We start from the raw sequence: 21,418 nt of genomic DNA on the forward strand, positions 1-21,418 counted from the left end.
TTAAATAATTGTATACACCCAAACAACCCCCTAAAGCATCCTTAAATTAAAATAATTGTCATTCCCAATAATAATAATAATAATAATAATAATTCATCATGAAAATAGTCAACTCAATCCAATGATATTTCCTAGGCACCTAATATTTGACAAACACTGGGGGTACAAATATCAATCAATCAGAATTTGTAAACTTACTTGTGCTAAATACTGAGAATCCAAAAATGAGTCATGGAATACATCCTGACCTCAAGGAATTCAATTGAATAAGAGTATTAAGATGTGTACAAGGAGTTCAATCTAGTAAGAAAGTTAAGATGTAAACAATCTAATAAGAGTAAGCATTCTACAAATGTGAGTATGAGAAGTCTAAAGTGATATGAAGAAATTGAATAGAAGAGATATCATTTCCATCTGATAGAATCATAAAGGGTCCTATGAGAAAAGAGAATTTGAGTTGGGCCTTGATGGAGGGAAAGGATTTAAATGGGTTAAGAGTGGGAAGGGAGGGCAGAGGGGAATCCAGAAAGAGTATACTCCAGACCAGAGGGATTCTGTGAGTAAAAAAACAAAGAAAAGGGAGAATAGAGTTGGGAGATGAGGAATAAGTTTTATGGTTTGGCTGGCATATGGGAGGAGCAAAAGAGGACAGTATGAGGTAAGCTTGGAAAGATTGCTGATATTTGTATCTCTCTCAAGATCTAGCATAAGGCCTTGTATAGAGTGAGAATTACAGATGAATGAGCAAAAGATGAAATTAGATTATGAGGGTTCTAACTAAGAAGTTTATGTTTTATTTATTAAGCAATAGGAGCCAATGAAAAGTTTCAAAAGGAAACCAATAGGACTAGAGTAATATAAAAGAAGGGCTTGTTCTGGGGAAAGACTAAGACTGTCATTAAATAAAAATATCATATGTTTAATAAAGGAAACAAAATTAGCACATTTAAGTTAGATTTTAATTCAAAATAGTTGAAATAAAAAAGTATTGGTGCTTAAAGGAATTAAAAAATATTCAGACTAGTGATCTGAATATAGACCATTCTCATTATAGGTGCTGCTCATAAAACAGAGACCTTTTGAAAAGAAAATATACACATATATAAACATGTTATGTTATGCCAGTGTATTGAGGACCTAAGATTTTTTGAAGAATTCTCTCCACTGAGGCAGATTGCAACCTATGTAAACTTCTAGTGTCAGAAAGATAACTTTGGAAGATAGGAAGATCTGGATTCAAGACCTGATTCTGACAAGTATTTGTTGTGTTCCCCTGGACAAGTTCTTTAACTTTTCAATAATTCAGATAAGACTATAACTTTCAGAGAAAGTCCAACTTGCACTAATAGAGAGAATTACATCATCTGAAAATTCCCTATACTAATAATTTCACAGGTCTAGTTCCTATCTCTAGAAGAAAGTAGGTGGTTCAGTGGATAGAGTGCTGGATCTGAAGTTAGGAAGACCTGAGTTCAAATCCTAATTCAAATACTTACTACTTCTGTGATACTTAAATCATTTAAGCACAAAAAAGTCTTAGTTTCTTCATCTGTAATATGGAAATAATAATAGTGCCTATCATCTAGGGTTATTGCAAGAACAAAATGACATAATATTTTGAAGTTGTTTTAGAGCTCTACAAATGTTAGCTATAAAATCTAGCTCTCCCTAGGTATTTGAAGCTCAATATGGTTTAGTGGCTCCTCTGTGGCCACAGTACTTAATATAAGAAACAGAATTTCAACCTAGATTTTTCTTAACTTCAAGTCCAGTGCTCTATGACACTTTGTCAGTGTATGTAGGTACACAGTGAAAAAAAAAAACACTGAGTATAAGTTACAGTCATATTTTATATATTATATTTTGTGAGAAAATGTGACATGTATAAAAGAATGTGGAGTACCATCATAACTAATGATAAATGATAAATTCTTTATTTGATGAGACAGTGGTAGAAGAGGGAATCAAAGATACATCTTTACCCTGCTAGTTTAAGTGAATTGAATATGCTTGTGTCCAGTTCATACTTATACAGATGTGCAAGAAACATGGCTTTCAGTAACCCCTTGGATAACCATTCTCTGGAACAAGGGGTTAGGAAACTGACAGATTGGGACAAAATTGTGTGTGTGTGTGTGTGTGTGTGTGTGTGTGTGTGTGTGTGTAGGGGAGATGGAGTGATTATACTTTGGGAATCTATCCCACTGTATACATGTTTATGAAAATGTCCTGTCCTGGGTCTTAAAACTTCATTGTTCCTTTTTTTTTTTTTTTTACAGCCAATGTGAACGCAACCCTTGCCCCATGGACAGTAAATCTTGTCACCATGCTCCCAAGACCATCTCCTTTCACTATTTAGCACTGCCTTCCAGCCTGAAGACTCCAATCACACTCTTTCGCATGGCTACAGCTTCAGCACCTGGGCGGCCAGGGCCTGACAGCTTGCGCTTTGGGATTGTAGGAGGCAATAGCAGGGGACATTTTGTTATGCAGCGCTCTGATCGTCAGACAGGGGAGCTGATCCTCGTCCAGAGCCTGAAAGGACCACAGACATTGGAGGTGGACGTTGACATGTCAGAGTATCTGGATCGCACTTTCCAGGCTAATCACTTGTCTAAGATCACTGTTTTTGTGTCACCCTATGACTTCTAGGAGGGCTAGGTGGGATGGTCACAAGCACCAATGGCTCGGGATTGTTTCTATTCACCAAAGACTCAGCTCTGGGCGCTGGTTCTAAAGACGTATTTCTCCTTCTTAACCAAATTCATACCTTAGAGACTTTTTGGTCACTGTAGTGTTGCTGTTCCACATGATGGTGCTGAAGGGTCATCAAGACACTGACACCTAAGCCTTAATGTTCTTCTAGTAGATTATGCACTAACCTTCTCAAGTATGCCTCAGGAAATGGAGAGCTTCTTTAAATGAATAGGAATGCAATCTGGAATCAGTTGGGGATAGGAAAGGGCAAATACACTTTTCTGATGACCTTCAAATATTTCCTATATTAGAATAACTACAATAATTACTGCAGTTCAAGTACTACAGTAGTACTCGAAATACTACTGTAGAGTGTTTGCCAGTTTGTGGCTTTAAAAATATTGCATGCTAGATCACATTTCCTCTATAAGTAGTGCAATATATGTTTCTCCCCTCCATAAAGCAACGAACTTTTAACATGAGTTTTATCTTTGTCCCCTAAAACCAGTTATTATGGAGTTCCACTAATCAAAGAAGCTGAGGATTATTTGGAATCTTCCCTATACTCCTTTGAATCAAAAAGACTAAATAATAAATATAATAGCTAAAAGAGATTTTGATATTGGCAGAAGTAAATACTTTCTGAGAAGCTGAATCATATATTAATAGCCCCATTTTATAGCTGAAGAAACAAACTATTTTTGCTTTTCTGGACTTTGTTCCTGCCTTTGGCTCATAAAAAACATAATACCATCTAGCTGCATTAATGTGGTCTTCATCTTATTGGATTAGCTGAAAGAAACCCATGGGAAAGAATGCAAGTAACAGGGTAATATGTTGATGAATACTTGATTTTCATGCAATAATCCCACAACCAAAGTCTACTATATGAAAAATTGAAAAACCCACCATCTTGCCACAGATTTTTAAGGGAAAAAAGTGTCATCTGACATCCACCCCCCCCCCATATATGGTTGCCTCCTATCTATGGGTAAATCAAAAAGTAATGCTGTCTAGATAAAAGAAAGAAAATTCCAGAAAGGAAAAAGTAAGAATATTTGTATATCTAAGAGATTTGTTTAATCTCATTATTGAAATTTCATAACATAAATCTTTTTTTTAAAACTTTATCAATTTATCTTCAATGTATTTTGTTTAGATTTTATTTGGCAATGAGAGGCAATGTAGTATAATGGATAGAGAACTAGAATGAGGAAGATCTGGATTCAAATACTGCCTTTAATATATACTGGATACATGATTCCATTTTCTAGTCACTTTTCTAATAATTGCAGAGAAGGTGCTGTCTTACATTGGTAAAGAGAATTTCTTTATCTAGACTATCTTTATAGGAATGAAATCACAACTCTAATTGCTGTCCCTGTGTATGTAGAACTGGAGGCAATTCTATTAATGTTAGTGATTTATACTAGTTAGTATATATATACTAGATATAGGTAGTTCTGTGAATTCTGGGTGTTGTGATGTGGGAGCACTTGACAGTGGCTGCTAGAGGTCTAACTCAGACCTGTAGAATGGATCTCTTCACGTGAGAGGATAATGATGATGATACAAGGAGACTGAGAGGTAGTTGCGTTCTCTGACCCCTCTCCTCTTCCCTCTTGCCTACAATTTATTTCATTCTCAAGCCACAAGGAACATCTGCAAAGTCTGCTTTGCAAAGCCTTCAAATTTATGATTCACAGCTGTGGAGGCTCTTGGAGACTTGACCTGCCCCTTCACTTAGGCATGGTCCTTAACACCTGGGGATGAGATGGCATTAGTGAATACAAGTGTCTTCATTTGTCACTTTATTTTTGTTCTATAAATATGATTGTCTCACTCATGAATCAATTTTAAAATGTACATTTTCTATTCACGAGATTTCTGTTTGGAAAATGAAGCTCCCAGATATCCATGATTCACAGGAATTCCCCCACAAACCTGTTTCTCAAAATTCCTCATATTCCTGATCTTCCAAATCAATCATTGATTGGTGCATCAATAAATTGGTTTGTGTTTTGCCAGATCAGATAAATTAGCAATTACAAATAAGATATGAAAAGGTTGCTTCCAATAAAGCACTTCTGCTTTTGCAAGTATTAAAGGCAATATCATTATCTAGAAATGAAAAATAATCCCAGTGATACATGAGGGAGCTAAAATAATGAATAATCCTCCATATGAGAATTCTCCAATTAGGTCTATGAAAGGCTTTAGTGAAGGTAAGGGTTCATGTGGCCAATGAGGACTATGTAGTCCTCATGTAGGACTATGTAGAATGAACTATCCTAGTGCAATAACAAAGTCAAACAAGAATTTTTGAATGCTTTTCTTTTTCAGGAAAATATCATTAGTTTAGGAGGGTTCTAGTATTGCTCCTTTTAGCAGAATTCTGCTATTTTTAGATTCATGTCACTGGCAGCCTCCTCCAATCAACTTTTTCTACCATTTTGATTTTGAGAGATTTTGATAACACTGGGCTAACCAAAGATGAAAATTTTAATTAGGCATTGTTTTATCTTTGCCAATTCTGATTTTCCACTTTTGACACCTTTGCCATTCATTCATTCAACAAACATTTATTGAATTGTCATTTATCTTTGTTCTCCTGCTTATTCTTGCTTTCTGGGGTCTCAATTGTAGTACAACACTTGGGTCTCTTCTCCTCAGAAGTACCCCTAAACTGGTAAATTTTCCTTCAATAAATACCTCTCTGGTGTCCCATTGGTCTCTGCTAGGTGAAACTAGATATCAGATAAACTAGTGCATATATTAGAAGATGCTGATATTATCCTCCTTGAGGAATATATTTCAACTTTATTAGGCTTTTCTATACATAGTACTTTAACTCAGGAGTGAATTAAATGATGGGCATTTCAGATATTATTGGCTGATAGAGGGAGAAAATATTTAAAGGTCAGAAAGGCCTTTTTAACACACAATAATTCCCCATAAGCAATAATCAATTTTGCATAGATAGAAGTCTATTTTTCGTGATTGCCACCTTTGTTAAGCTTCCCACTGGTCCCCATATTTTACCATTCCTTTTTTATCCCAGAGAGATAGCAGTTCTATTGAGAGAGTAATGGGCATTCTGCTACCTGGAGCAACTTCCGCCTTTCTCCAATATCTTTCTGTATATAATGCTCAGAAAGAATTTGGGGTGGGATGTTACTACTATATCCTGTGACTTGAGGGACTTCATTGATGTCCCACTTCTGGATGATTCTGACAGCTCACTGCTATGGTACCAGCAAAGTCCATATATTGCATAAACTCAGTTCATTGAAAATCAAATTACTCTTCTGTAAGCCATAAGAAAGAATTATATGAGTGTCCAAGAGGACAACTATAGAACCTTATGGAAAAATCTGTACAGATTATGTTGGGAATGATCAGGGAAGCTTTTCTATTGAAATAAAATAAATCCAAAGTTACTCCATCTTATTAAAATAATGAATATGATCAGACAAGCTTAAGAATTCAGATACTCCCTTAGCCAGTTGATAAAGTTGTCACATATCTAATTAAAAGAAGCATTCTGTGATCAGAAAGTTCTGATAAATATCATGGCCCCAAAGTAATAGGACATGAACAGTATATTTTGAGTTGGATGGACTAAATGTAATATTTCCTATCAATCCTCACTTTCAAACCTTTATTTTCACTCCTTCCTAGTATTCAACAATATAATGCTGGCTATTAAAGAACACTTTAAAAGGTAGTATTTCTTGAGATCATTTAAAAATTCACCACAAAGTTGGGTTATTTAATTCAGATGAAAAAAAAGTTTACCATTTCTATTCACTCCACACAAAAGCAGGAATAAATATTGTCTATTTTATTGATCATCTTTTTATGATGGACATACTGGACAATTTAATTTTTAAAGAAAGTTGATAAAATAGCTAATTAAAGCTGGCATATGTCAGACTGTAGCTAGACTTCTGAGGATCAGTGATCTTGGATAAGAAAAAATAATTACATCTTTATTTTCATTGACCTCTAAATGAAAAGTAGCACTTTCTTTGGTTATTAAAAAAATGGATGCATAGGCTTCACTATATTGCCAAAGTAGTCCATGACATGAAAAATGCTAAGGAACTTTTGCCCTAAGGACTGAGTTATCCTGCTTTATATAACTTTAAATAAGAGAGCAGGAAGACCTCTATGAACTAATACTGCATGTGACCTCAATCACCCAAGAAACCCCTCAAACTACCTTAATAGAAGAGTGAAAAAGTTGGAGTTGATTTTTGCCTCTCCTGCTTATTTTTGGCCTCTCTTGGTGGGAGATGTAAAATAATATTGAATGGATAAGGGACAGGAAACATGAGGGATCTGCACAATGTATAAATTTGAAAATTGGCTCTTGAGTAATGGAAAGTGGGCTGAGCTTTAAAAGATTTTTTCTTTTTTAAATAAAAGCTATTTTAAAAGAAAGAATCTCACAACCATTTTCTTTGTAAAAAAAAAAAATAAGGGGCTAAATTAAATGAGCTGCAAGATCTTTTCCAACTCAAAATCCTGTGATCTGAGGACAAAATGATATTAAATCATAGTAATAAACTTAGGTTCAAGAAAGGAATTTGAAGAAGGACTACAAAGAGTTTTACTTTGGTAGGCTTTAAGAGAATTGAAGATCAGCCATGAAAAGGTTGTTGCTGACAAGCTACTGCCTCCACTTCTTGCCATGATGAAAGGGGATATCATTATTCAGAAATGGCTATATCTAAGGTGTTTATTATAGAATCTATTGCTGTATTCATGTTGATATCTGTATGTTATAACAAGCCATCAATATAGCAGATCTATGTTTTTAAGCCTTCATATGCTAATGGTTGCAATTATAGCCTTTTTTGATAGTCGCACATGTGGAGAAAGGAATCAGTCTAGTCATGCTATTGACTTGACTCTCTGTTGCCAATTGTTTTCCCCATATAGCCCAGAGCCTAGGATTGAAGTTTGGGGGAAAATGAAAAATGCGTTCAGGGCTGTCAGCTCTTCATCACCAGCAGAAATGTAACAAAAATTTACATGCTTGAGGGAATTCCGTTGAATTGAAACTCTGAGATACCATTTCATGATAGGAAAGACCGACCCCAGGAAACTATGAAACTAGTTTTGGGAAAACATCCATAGGAAAGCAATTATGTAGGCCAAGAAAGTACTTATCTGAGATGTATCCATGGTGGGGAAAGACATATTATCTGGGAATTTCCTGTTTGTTCTTTCCTGTTTTAATTAATTATTCTTGCTAAGGTAGTGTTAAACTTAGTTATTTTCTACATTTCAAGAAAATCTAAGTGCTATAGGTAATCTCTAAATTTTGGTACTCTGGGATCAAACTCCAGTTGTCCCATCCTGATTATAGTTCTTAGCGCTTCACCACCTTCAATAATTAGATACATTCTGCTTGATTCTAAGAGGATGCTCATTCATCTGTGTTTCTGTATATTAACTGCCAAATGCTTCATTATGCATGTATATTTTTCACAAGTTATTTGAATAAATGAGAGGATTTTGGTCTAATGAAATAAAAAATCAAATAATTTACATTTGAACTTCTTTTGAGATTTATTCACAAAGAGGTATTTCTTCATAAAGGATAAACAGTTCAATTCTAGTCATGGGGAATACAAAGATAGAAAAATTCTGTAGTCTTTGAGAGATTATATTCTACTTGAAAATAGAGTTTAAAAAAACATATAGATAAGCATGGGGGTGATGAGGAAAAAGGGAAAGATCCAGACAAGGTGCTCTAGGAATATTTGAAGAAAAAGAGAGTATTTATAACTGGGAGGGGAGGTATCCATGAAGTAGCATCTGAGAGATAAGGACTACTAGAGATGGAGGTGAGATAAGAATATATTCCAGACAAGGGAAGATGTAGGAAATAGAATGTCAAGTGTGAAAAATGATTTAGGTAATCTAGTTTGAGTGGAAGATAAAATGGAAGGCATGAAAGAGGGATGATGTAAGCAAAAACTATTAAAATAGGTTTACTCAAAGTACATAAAGTCTTGACTGGCAGGGAGGATTTTGTAGTTTACATTGCCATCAATTAAGAACTATTGAAAGTTTGTGTTATGACTTGTTTCAGCAAGATTATTTTAGAATCTGCATGAAGAATGAATAAAAAAAATAGAGACTAGAAGTAAGGAGAAAAATTGGGAATCTATGAAAAATATGGGAAGCCAACCAAAAAGTGAGTAAAGCCTAAAGTAGTGTGGTGATATGTGAGTGGAAGAGACACTGTAAATATGGAATTTATATAACTTAGCAAATGATGAACTCTTCCCTCTTCCCTCTTTTTTGTAACACCTTTATCCAAAGATGATTCTGCAGTTTGGAATTTGGGTGACTTGGGAGTATGGTAGTGTCATCAGTAGAGGGAAGCTTATGGGATCATAGAAAAATATGGAGGTAGGGAGAAAAGATATTGAATTAATTTTTGGACAGATTAAATTTGATGTTGTAATATCCAGATAGGGATGACCAGCAGATAGTGGCAGATATAGTTCTTTGTATTTAGGAGTGATATTAAGGCTGCATATGTATATTTTGGAATCTTCTGTGTAAAGAGCATAATTAAAAGCATATGAGATCACTAAGGGAAAGAATATAAAGGAAGAAAATATAGGATTTTTTTTGGGGGGGATACATAAACTTCAGTCATGAAAAAATGGATCATAGGAGATTAAGAATTAGCAGTAAGCTAGGGAGAGTACTAGAAGAAAGCATTGTTATGGAAAACAAATGAGAAAAAAACCTATCTAGATAGCCCATTGTTCATTTATTTTTCAGTCATGTCTGACTCTTCCTGACCCCATCTGAAGTTTTCTTGGGAACAATACTGAAAAGGTATGCCATTTCCTTGGGCTCCAGCTCACTATACAGATGAGCAAACTGAGACAAACTAGGTTAAGTGACTTGCCCAGGACCACATAATAGTAAATATCTGAGGCCAGATATGAACTCAGGGAAATTATTTCTGACTCTAGCCTGATATTCTATCTATTGTACTACTTAGTTGCCCCCAATCTAAGTAAAGGAAGTGTTTGACAGTATCAAAAGCATCAGATTGGCAAAAGAAGATGATTTGAAATTTGGTAACATGAATTTTTAGTGGAATTTGTTTGCATAGTCTCTTGACTTTCTTCATGATCAATAATTTGGGAAGAGGAGAAAAGAAGGATGCTATGATTGATGGGAGTGATTCAGAGTTGAGGAAGTTAGGAGGAGAAGTCAAGGAATTTGGAATAAAGGGGTCACTCCCTTTTTGAACATGTTAATCATAAGCTCAAAATTAAGATGACAAGTAAAGGCAGAAAGTAGAAAAGCAAATTTTAAAACTCAGTATTCAACATATTGAAGCTGAACTGCTTTGGGTGATAATGAGTCTAAAGTGTGATGATGCTTGTGGATACACTGAGGACATTGTAATTGAGATACTTGATGGTATCATTATACCGGACTAACTTCATTTCTTTTTCTTTTTCTTTTTTTTTTTCTTTTCTTTTCTTTTCTTTTCTTTTCTTTTCTTTTTTTTTTTTTTTGATAGTAGTTAGACTACTGCAAGGGAAAATGTCTTAATGGATGAAGATGGCCTCAGAATCAGAAAGATATAATTTCAAGCTCTGCTTTGGACACTTATTGTTAGCTTCTTAGCACAGTCCCTGCTTTCAGCTTGAGTTTGGGGATAGGAAGGATTACATACACACATATATGTATATATACACATACATACATATATACATATATTTACATATATAACATATGCATATATATTTGATTATGATAATGATAGACAAAAGAGAAATGATGAATGTATTATCAATAACCATAAAAGAAGCAAAGCAGTATCAAAATCCAAACAGCCATATTGAATTTGTCTATTTAAATACAATTTATGGGGAACAATCCATCAAAACATTTGAATTCCTAATCTCTGATGATGTCTTTCCAAATGGACAGCTTGAGCGAATTATCATCCTATGAGTACTATTCCACAATCCAGAGAGAATTAAAATAGTGTTTTCATAAGCGTATCTATGAATCATCTCAAGAAACACATGAAAAGTTCCAATTAGAAGGAACACTATTGCAGAAACACAAATGACCCTTTCAGGGTTAGAACAGATCCTTGGATCCGTGAGAATCCAGTGGTATCTGTACTTGGTTGTCTGTATGTTGGATATTGAGATTCATACAATGTGAATTATTGTCATTTCACTAAGATTCTTCCTTTGGAAGAATCCTGTTTCTACCACTCTCTCCTTGGGAATTGATAACCAAAACCAAAAAATCTCACTTTATTCCCTTTCAAAGAATAGAATCTTGCCCATTGAGTATAGCCAAATACTAAATTCCATGTCTTCAAGAAAGTCTTTGTTTGCCAATATTTTTATTACCTGTAAATGTCCTCTACAGACCTCTTTCTACCTTGAAAATACTAGCAGTTCTCTCCTGGCTTCCTTGTTCTTGATTTCCTTTCTATCTACAGAATGAATTTATAATCCTCGCTTATAGACGGGTGCAGATATTGACAAATACTTAAAGGATTCCTCTCTTTTGTCAGGTCAATGAATATATTCACATTCTAATAGAAACCTCTGATTAGTCTCTAGGACCTGGCCTCCTTGACATTTCACCACAAGGCATATGGAGAAATAAACTAAATTGCTTATCAGTAGCTTAGAGGATGGGGAACAGTTTATGGGAGGTCTTTACAAAGATGGAGATGAACAAATATCCTAAAAGTACTCTCTCTAGGCTGCATCAGAAACATAAGCAGCAAAATCTAATCAGAATTCATAAACAATAATTTGGGGAGATCCAGACTTCTCTTCTTTTTCTAAAGTTCTGATTTTTAAAAAGTTCAATTTCTTGAAGGACATTGCTGATAATGAGAACTTTCTTGTTCAAGACCCAATCTGGTTTGGGTGGAGCATACATTCTTTGACTAGATAACCCACGGCTTTGGATGATCTGGGTATAGAGATAGTTTCTCTGTCCAAGGGTGACATGATGTCATTCTCAACTTCTCATTTTAATATAATGTGTTTCCCATTGTGTTAATCAATCAGAGTTGATTGCCACTCCTCCTCTTTAAAAAAAAATTAGCCCTAAACTAGCTGCCAAGATTGTCTTAAGTCTAATAGATAGCCAAATAATCATCCTTTTATTCATAATGTGTTACTTACTAATAAAATAAGCAAATCATCCAGACACTCTCAAAATTATTTAAAACCCCACACAATTTTATCTTTCCAATTCTTTTATTCTCTTGTCAAGTGAAACTGCTCTTTGCTCTTATAGTAACTTTACTAGATCAAGAGTAAAAATTGCTTCCTATTCTCCCCATTCATTAACTCTTTTCTTATTGTATTACATACCTTGACACTACTGTGTCAAGCTGCCATTACTCATTTCACCAATACTCTTGGTAGCAACCTATAATTGTTTATTCCCTTATCTTTCCATCATATCCATCTTTCCAGATCCCAAATCTGATAATATTCTCCATCATCATTGGCTTCTTCTGTTCTTGATCTTCTCAGGGGAAGGGGGAGAGGGTAAAGGGGAAAGTCAACAATGTGCTGATGAGGTCCAAACTATTAATAATTTTTGTTTCTAGTCTTTAGCTATAACAAAAAAATGTTGCAATAAATATTTTGGTGTTTGTGGGGATTTTCTTTTTGTCAATGGACTCCTTGGGTTATAAACCTAGTAGTGAAAGTTATGGATCCAGGGATATGGATATTTTATATAAATTGTTTCCCAATTAGTTGTATTGATTCAAATAGTGTACCATTGTTCCCATAACCCTTTTAATATCAAATATTACTATCTCTTGTCATATTTGACAATTTGGATGTGTTGAAACTTCAGAATTGTTTTGATGTGCATTTCTATTAATGATTTGGAGCATTCTTTCATCTAGTTGTTAATAGTTTGCAGTTCCATTGAACTTTTTATCTTTTGACCACTTATCTATGGAGTACTGACTTTTGGTATTATTATAATACACAGATATGTAGATGAGTTTATTCTTTGATCAAGGAGAAAACATGTAAATAACCAAGTATATATAATATACATAGAGAATAGTTAGAAGGTATTCTGAGATTGAGAAGGTATCAGCTGCTAATGCAGGGGCTCAGAAAAGGCTTTCTGGAATATAGGAGAGGCAGAGGCGAGTAGGCAGAAAACTGCAGTGTGGAAGATACCATAAAAGGGCAAAAATTTCAAGAAAATTATTGGGAAAAAATGCAAAAGATGATCGCCTAGTTGTACCAGTACATTTGGTACTGACTAAGGAATAGAGTAGTGGATCAGTGGAAAAGCTTAAGCTCATAAGACATAATAGGCAATGAGTATAGTAATTTAGTGTTTGATAAATCCAGAGACTCCAGTTTCTAGGATAAGAACTCACTATTTGACAAAAATTGCTGGGAAAACTGGAAAATAGCATGGCAGAAACTAGGCATTAATTAACACCTAACACCTTATACCAATATAAGGTTGAAATGGGTTCATAATTTAGACATAAAGAGTGATACTATAAACAAATTAGAACTAGGGATAGTCTACTTCTCAAATCCATGGAGAAGGGAGAAATTTATAGCCAAAGAAGAAGTAGAGAACATTATGAAATGCAAAATGAATAATTTTGATTATATTAAATTAAAAAAAAATTTTTTTACAAACAAAATCAATGCAGCCAACATTAAAAGGGAAGTAGAAAGGTAGGAAAAAAATTTATATCCAGTATTTCTGATAAAAACCTCATTTATAAAATATATTGGGAATTAACTCAAATGTATAAGAATACATGCCACTCCTCAATTAATAAGTGATCAAAAATATGAACAGACAATTTTCAGATGATAAAATTAAAGCCATTGCTACTCATATGAAAAGAAGCCTTAAATCACTACTGATTAGAGAAATACACATTAAGACAAGTCTGGGGTACCACTTCACACCTCTCAGATTAGTCAGAATGATAGGAAAAAATAATGATAAATGTTGAAGGAGAAATGGGGGAAAAATCAGGACATTACTACATTGTTGGTAGAGTTGTGAAATGATCCAACCATTCTGGAGAGTAATTTGGTACTATGCTCAAAAGGACTATAAAACTGTGCATGCCCTTTGATCCAAAAATGTCTCTACAGGGTCTGTATCCCAAAGAAATCATAAAAGGAAAAAGACTGATTTCAGAAAAGCTAGGAAAGACTTATACAAACTGATACTAAGTGAGGTGAGTAAATTAGTAGTCTTAAAATTGAAAAGGGAGAACTTTCCACCAATGAAGAGGAAATTAAAGAAATAATAAAGGGTTACTTTGCCCAACTTTATGCCAATAAATTTGATAAACTAAGCGAAATGGATGACTACCTCCAAAAATATAGGCTTCCCAGATTATCAGAGATGGTAGTAAAGTAAAATGCTTAAATAGCCCCATTTCAGAAAAAGAAATAGAACAAGCTATTAATCAACTCCCTAAAAAAAATCCCAGGGACCAGATGGATTTACATGTGAATACTACCAAACATTCAAAGAACAATTAGCCCCAATGCTTTATAAACTATTTGAAAAAATAGGGAATGAAGGAGTCCTACCAAATTCCTTTTATGACACAGACATGGTACTGATACCTAAACCAGGTAGGTTGAAAACAGAGAAAGAAAATTATAGACCAATCTCCCTAATGAATATTGATGCTAAAATCTTAAATAAGATTTTAGCAAAAAGACTACAGAAAATCATTCCCAAGATAATACACCATGATCAAGTAGGATTTATACCAGGAATTCAGGGCTGGTTCAATATTAGGAAAACTATCAGCATAATTGACCATATTAATAATCAAATTAACAAAAACCATATGATCATCTCAATAGATGCAGAAAAAGCATTTGATAAAATCCAACATCCATTCCTATTAAAAAAAACTCTTGAGAGCATAGGAATAAATGGACTTTTCCTTAAAATAATCAGTGCATCTATTCAAAACCAGCAGTAAGCATCATATGTAATGGGGACAAACTGCAACCATTCCCAATAAGATCAGGAGTGAAACAAGGTTGCCCACTATCACCATTACTATTTAATATTGTATTAGAAATGCTAGCTTTGGCAATAAGAGTTGAGAAAGAGATTAAAGGAATAAGAATAGGCAATGAGGAAACCAAATCATCACTCTTTGCTGATGATATGATGGTATACTTAGAGAACCCCAGAGATTCTACTAAAAAGTTATTAGAAACAATCCACACCTTTCACAAAGTTGCAGGATACAAAATAAACCCACATAAGTCATCAGCATTCTTATATATCACTAACAAAACCCAACAGTTAAGAGTTACAAAGAGAAATTCCATTTAAAGTAACTACTGATAGTATAAAATATTTAGGAATCTATCTGCCAAGGGAAAATCAGAAACTTTATGAGCAAAACTACAAAACACTTTCCACACAAATTAAGTCTGGTCTAACCAACTGGAAAAATATTAAATGCTCTTGGATTGGGTGAGCAAATATAATAACAATGACAATAGCACCTAAACGAATCTATTTATTTAGCGCTATACCAATCAGACTCCCAAAAAACTACTTTGATGACCTAGAAAAAATAACAACAAAGTTCATATGAAAAAACAAAAGGTCAAGAATTTCAAAGGAATTAATGAAAAAAAAAATCAAATGAAGGTGGCCTAGTTGTACCAGATCTAAAATTATATTATAAAGCAGCAGTTACTAACACCATCTGGTATTGGCTAAGAAATAGTCTAGTTGGATCAATGGAATAGGTTAGGTTCAAAGGACAAAAAAGCCAATAACTTTAATAATATAGTGTTTGACAAACCCAAAGATCCCAGTTTTTGGGCTAAGAACACAGTATTTGACAAAAATTGCTGGGGAAATTGGAAATTAGTATGGCAGAAACTAGGCATTGACCCACTCTTAACACCATACACCAAGATAAGGTCAAAATGGGTTCATGACCTAGGCATAAAGAATGAGATTATAAATAAATTGGAAGAGCATAGTTTACCTCTCAGACCTGTGGAAGAGGGAGGAATTTATGACTAAAGAAGAACTAGAGATCACTATTGACCACAAAATAGAAAATTTTGATTATATCAAATTGAAAAGTTTTTATACAAACAAAACAAATGCAGACAAAATTAGAAGGGAAACAATAAACTGGGAAAACATTTTTATAGTCAAAGGTTCTGATAAAGGCCTCATTTCCAAAATATATAGAGAATTGACTCTAATTTATAAGAAATCAAGCCATTCTCCAATTGATAAATGGTCAAAGGATATGAACAGACAATTCTCAGATGAAGAAATTGAAACTATTTATGGACATATGAAAATATGCTCCAAATCATATTAATCAGAGAAATGCAAATTAAGACAACTCTGAGATACCACTACCTATCAGATTGGCTAGAATGACAGGGAAAGATAACATGGAATGTTGGAGGGGATGTGGGAAAACAGGGACACTGATACATTGTTGGTGGAATTGTGAACACATCCAGCCATTCTGGAGAGCAATTTGGAACTATGCTCAAAAAGTTATCAAATTGTGCATACCCTTTGATCCAGCAGTGTTACTACTGGGCTTATATCCCAAAGAGTTCTTGAAGAAGGGAAAGGGACCTGTATTTGCCAAAATGTTTGTGGCAGCCCTGTTTGTAGTGGCTAGAAGCTGGAAAATGAATAGATGCCTATCAATTAGAGAATGTTTGAGTAAATTGTGGTATATGAACATTATGAAATATTATTGTTCTGTAAGAAATGACCAGCAGGATGAAAACAGAGAGGACTGGCGAGACTTACATGAACTGATCTTAAGTGAAATGAGCAGAAATAAGTTTTATGTGATTCTAATTGTGGCTCCATTGTATTTGAATTTTTTTTCTCTCTTGTTGCTCATAATTTTTTCTTCATGAACTGGGATTTTGGAATTTGGCTTTGATAACCCTGTTGGTTTTCCTTCTAGAATCTCATTCAGGTAGTGATTGGTGGATTTTTTTTTTCTATTTCTACTTTCTCCTCTTCTAACATGTCAGGAACTTTTTTCTTCAATTATTTCTTGTATTATTGAATCCAGACTCTTTTTTTAATTGTAGACTTCAGGTCTTCTGATTATTCTTATGTTTTCTCTTATCAATCTGTTCTCCAGATCAGTTGTTTTTCTCATAAAATGTTTCACATTCTCTTTTAGTTTTTCATTGTTTGTATTTTAGGGTTTTTTTTTTTAATTTTTTGGTTTCATAATTTCGCTGACTTTCCCTTTCCCAATTCTAGTTTTCAAGGAGTCATTTTCATCCTCAAGATTTTAGTTCTCTTTTTGTACTTGGTTAACTTCCTTTTCATAATCTTTTTGTCTTTCTTGAATTATTCTTTAAGGAATTTTTTTCTCAATCTCTCTCATTTGATTTTTAAAGGGTTTTTTGTTGTTGTCATTCTATGAATTCTTTCTGGGCAGGTGGGGACCATTTGACACTACTCTTTGGGGTAAGAGAGGCTTTTTTGCCTCAGTATCCTTCTCTGAAGATGAACCCCAGTCTTCTCTATTCCCACAATAAATTTCTATGGATTTTTCTCTTTTGCCTGCTCATTAAAAAAATATATTTTTTATATTCTTTATCACAATTTGTCTTCTAGTTCTAGGATAAGGGAAGGTGGTGCCTCTGGCCTCAGATCCTCCTTCACTTTTCCCCTCTGGACTGGAACTGAAACCAATAATTCCATACTCCTAAAAGTGCCCACAGTCAGCAACAATCCTTCCCCACCCTTATTCATCAATCAATGATTATTATATTAAATATCTTTTGTAATACAAAATATTAGGAAATAAACAAAGTGCAATGTATTTTTCATATAGAAGATAATTAAATGTGTTAATGAAAGTTTAAAGGACACTTTGTGACTATGATAAAATAAAACAACAAAAATGAATTGTAAAATACAGAATACAAAGTAGGCTCATAATATTTAAGTAAAGATATAAGATATATGAACCCTCCACATGTTTTTTTCCCCCCTGAACAGTTAGAATACACCTCAGAAACAGAACTTTAAAAAATTAATTCATTTATTTATTTGTTTTTGGGTATCTATATCTTCTCTGATGAGAGCACTCCATGCTAGAAAGTCCCATACTGGTGTCTCCCATGTCATGCAATTGATTCTAAAGTTCTTAAGAGAGACCTGGAGAGTGTCTTTGTATTGCTTTTTTCTGACTACCTTGAGAGCACTTGCCCTGTGTGAGTTCTCCATAAAATATTTTTTTTTTTTGGCAAGCCTACATTTGGCATTTGAACAATGTGGCCAACCCAATGGAGTTGTGCTCTCTACAATACGGTTGGTGTGTTTTGTTTAGTTCAAGACAAGACCTTAGTGTCACACTTTATGCCAAAATCATGAAGCCATTTTAACCTTATTTTGGTATGGAATGTGAGATGTAGATCTATGCTGAGTTTTTAATTTGTTATTTTCCAGAAGCAATTTTTTTTGAAATAGTGAGTTTTCATCCCAGAAACTGGAGTTTTGAAGTTTATCAAATACTGGATTATTATAGTTACTGGTTATGTATCATGTGTATCTAATCTATCGCACTGATCCACATTATAATTTTTAAGTCAGCAGAATTCCTGTCCTTCTGCTTCTGCACTCAAGGGACTTGTGCTAGTTCTTTCTCACCCAGGACTTTGTTTTGGCAGTGTAGCTGGATCGGGTGTTCCTTATCAGCAAAGGCCTCTCAGTCTTCCTTAGCTTATATGCCTGACTCCCCATATTATCTGGGAGAGGGAAATTTCTGTGGTTGGGCCTAGTCTCAGCTAACTCAGCTAACCCCAGGGCTACCTACTTGTTGCTTCAGTGGAACTAGCCTATTGGTGTCTATACTTCACATGGGCCAAATCACCATTCTGCTATATTTCTTTGGATCTCCTCTAATTGTCCCAAGAGGACCACTGTTCTCTCCCAGCTCTTGTTTATTTTTATTCTCTCTACATTTGCCCTGAGATGTTATTTTGTCTCATTTGGGGAAGAAATCTGGAAGGCTTGGAATTTTCTGACCTACTCTACCATTTTCCCAGAATTCTCTCTGTTCTTTAGTACTTGTAAGAATTCCAAGCTGTTTCTTAACACAAAGTCTTACATTTTAAATATCAATGTTCATTTCCTTGGGAAGTTTTTACTCATGTAACTGATTATAAAAAGCACATCAAATAAATGAAAAAATATTGACTCTGGATTTAGAAGTTCTATGATCCCTTGATACATAATGCTTTCCCTTTCCATTTTCACTTGTTAAAATTTTATCTACCTTCTGAGACTCAGCTCTTCCATGAAACCTATTCTGAGTCCTGAGCTGACAAAAAGGAAACAGAAATAAGAGAATGTGTATAGATTATATAGAACATTGTATTGATAATAATTCTTACAGTTTTCACAGTTGTTTTTATATTCATTATTTTTTTGATTCTGCTAACTTCAAAATCTTTCCCACCCCAAAGACTAATAAGGAAGTCTCAGATGGAAGGTATTGAAACTAAAGAGGATTGGGAATGGTTCCTTGTACAAGGTAGAATTTTAATAGAATCTTGGAGGGAGCCAGGGAAAGTAATTTGCAGAGATAAGGGAGAGAGTTTTGGTGGTGGAGGAGAGTGAGTGAAAATGCTTGGAACTGGGAGATGAAGTTTTGTGGATGAGGACCAAAAGAAGTCCAGTATCACTAGATTATAGAATAAGTTAAGGGGAATAAGGTATATTCATTTTTGGGCAGAGAAAAGTAGTAAGGTTATAAAGGGTTTTGAAAGCCAAAAAGAGAATTTTATATTTTATCCTGTAGGTAATAGAGGAAGGAGTTTATTGAATAAGGATGGTGTGAGGTGAGGTTGTAATATTGTCAGAACTATGCTAGAGGAATATCAATTTGAAAGTTGAGTGGAGGAAGGAATGGTGCAGAGGAGAGACTTGAGGCAGACAGACTAATTAGTATACTAATCATCCAGATATAAGGAAATGAGAGCCCACACCATGGTGATGAAACTAGACAATAGAAAGGGGTATAGACAAGGTTGTTAAGATAGAAAGTACAAGACTTATGGGAAGTGAGAAAGAATGCAGGAGTTGAGGATGAGGTTGTGAAGAGTGGGAAGATGGTGGTACCCTCAAAAATGCTAACATTGATTTGAACCCTTGTCATTATCATAGCTTTAGAGCTGAAAGTAACTTTAAAGGTCACGTAGGATAACACCTCATCTCACAATCAGAGGGAGGCTCAGAGTAGGTAGATGACTTATCCAGCCCAAAGTCACTCATGAAGAGGCATATTCTTCACTCTTTCCATTGTGTCATGCTGTCTCCTTTCCTTCAGATCTGTTCTAGTGAGAATAGTATGGACAAGTGACTAGGAAAGGATGGCAATGCAGTGTCGCAGTGATGGGGGGAAATGTCCTGGACTCTTTTTATAAAAGGGTTTAAATAGGAAGCCTTCAAAGAGAAATGAGGAATATATTTTTATTGTCCTACATCTTTTGAATCTTATTTTATTTTAACCATCCCTTTTCTGCTTTGTTTTTCTAAATTAAAAAATGAAAATGGAAATATGTTTATGAGGGGTCTCTTATGAAAGTTTTAATATATTTTTAAAAATTATTAACATGTGTAATAACCCAGCTTCCTGATTTTTCCTTGATCAAATAAAAGTCAAGGGTACCATTCTTGACCCCTTCCTTCTGAATCCATTTTTGTTTTAGTAAAGGTGAAGAATATAATTGGTCTGATTCTCTGTCTGGGAGATCAGAGACAAGGCTATTTTAGAATCATAGTATTTAGTGTATATGTGTATATATATATATATATTTTTCTATTATATATATATATATATATATATTTAGTATATTTATAGTGGCTTCTCCAAGGTCATACAGGTATTAAGTAATTGACTACGGATTAAAATTTTCAACAAGTCCAAGACAGAACTTATGTTTCCCCAAATTCCTCCTCTTTTCCCAACTTTCCTATAATTATTGATGATACCACCATCCTCCAAATAACCAGGCCTGCAGCTTCATTGTTTCCTTGACTCCTCATCCACACCCTTTACATACCTAATCCATTGTCAAATCTTATTATTTCTACCTTTCCATTGTTTCTTGTATATGGCTCCTCCTTTTTATTCTTGGAGCTACCACCTTAGTATAGACTCTCATCATCTATCTCTCCCTAGAACTGTTGCAATAGATGTCTAATTCAATCCATCCTCCTCTCAGTTACCAAAGTGATTTTTTTTTTTAAAGCGTAAGCCTGACCATATCATTCTCCTACTCAGTAACCTCCGGTACTTCCCTTTTACCTCCAAGATTCAGTATAAGTTCCTGTTTAGCCTTTGAAGCCCTTTGCAACTTAACTCTTTTCTATCTTTCTAAGCTTCTTATACTTTAGTTCCCTCCACACACTCTGGTCTGCTTCCTATTCTTCATAAAACTATATACATTCCATCTCCATCCTCAATGCTTTAGAATTGGTCCCCTCCTCACTTCTGCTTTTGAGCTTCCTTGGTTTACCTTAAGACTTAATTCATACCTTACCCTCTTTAGCAGACTCTGTCCTCCACACCTCCAAACTGTGTCTTCTCTATGGTATTACCTTCCATTTATATGTATATAATTATTCCATG

At 34.5% G+C, this 21,418-nt stretch overlaps 1 protein-coding gene across 1 annotated transcript in view; it reads left to right on the forward strand.

The window, feature by feature from the left end:
• Nucleotides 1-8,256, forward strand: part of FBLN7 (fibulin 7) — a 75,605-nt gene extending 67,349 nt beyond the window's left edge. The window contains exon 8 of the mRNA XM_051975813.1: nt 2,280-8,256. Within this exon, the coding sequence (XP_051831773.1) occupies nt 2,280-2,652 (373 nt within the window). The 3' untranslated portion in view covers nt 2,653-8,256. The remainder of the gene's footprint in view (nt 1-2,279) is intronic.
• The last annotated feature ends 13,162 nt before the right edge of the window (nt 8,257-21,418 follow it).

Source organism: Antechinus flavipes, chromosome 2, assembly GCF_016432865.1.
Source record: "Antechinus flavipes isolate AdamAnt ecotype Samford, QLD, Australia chromosome 2, AdamAnt_v2, whole genome shotgun sequence".
In the NCBI taxonomy this organism is placed as follows: Eukaryota; Metazoa; Chordata; class Mammalia; order Dasyuromorphia; family Dasyuridae; genus Antechinus; species Antechinus flavipes.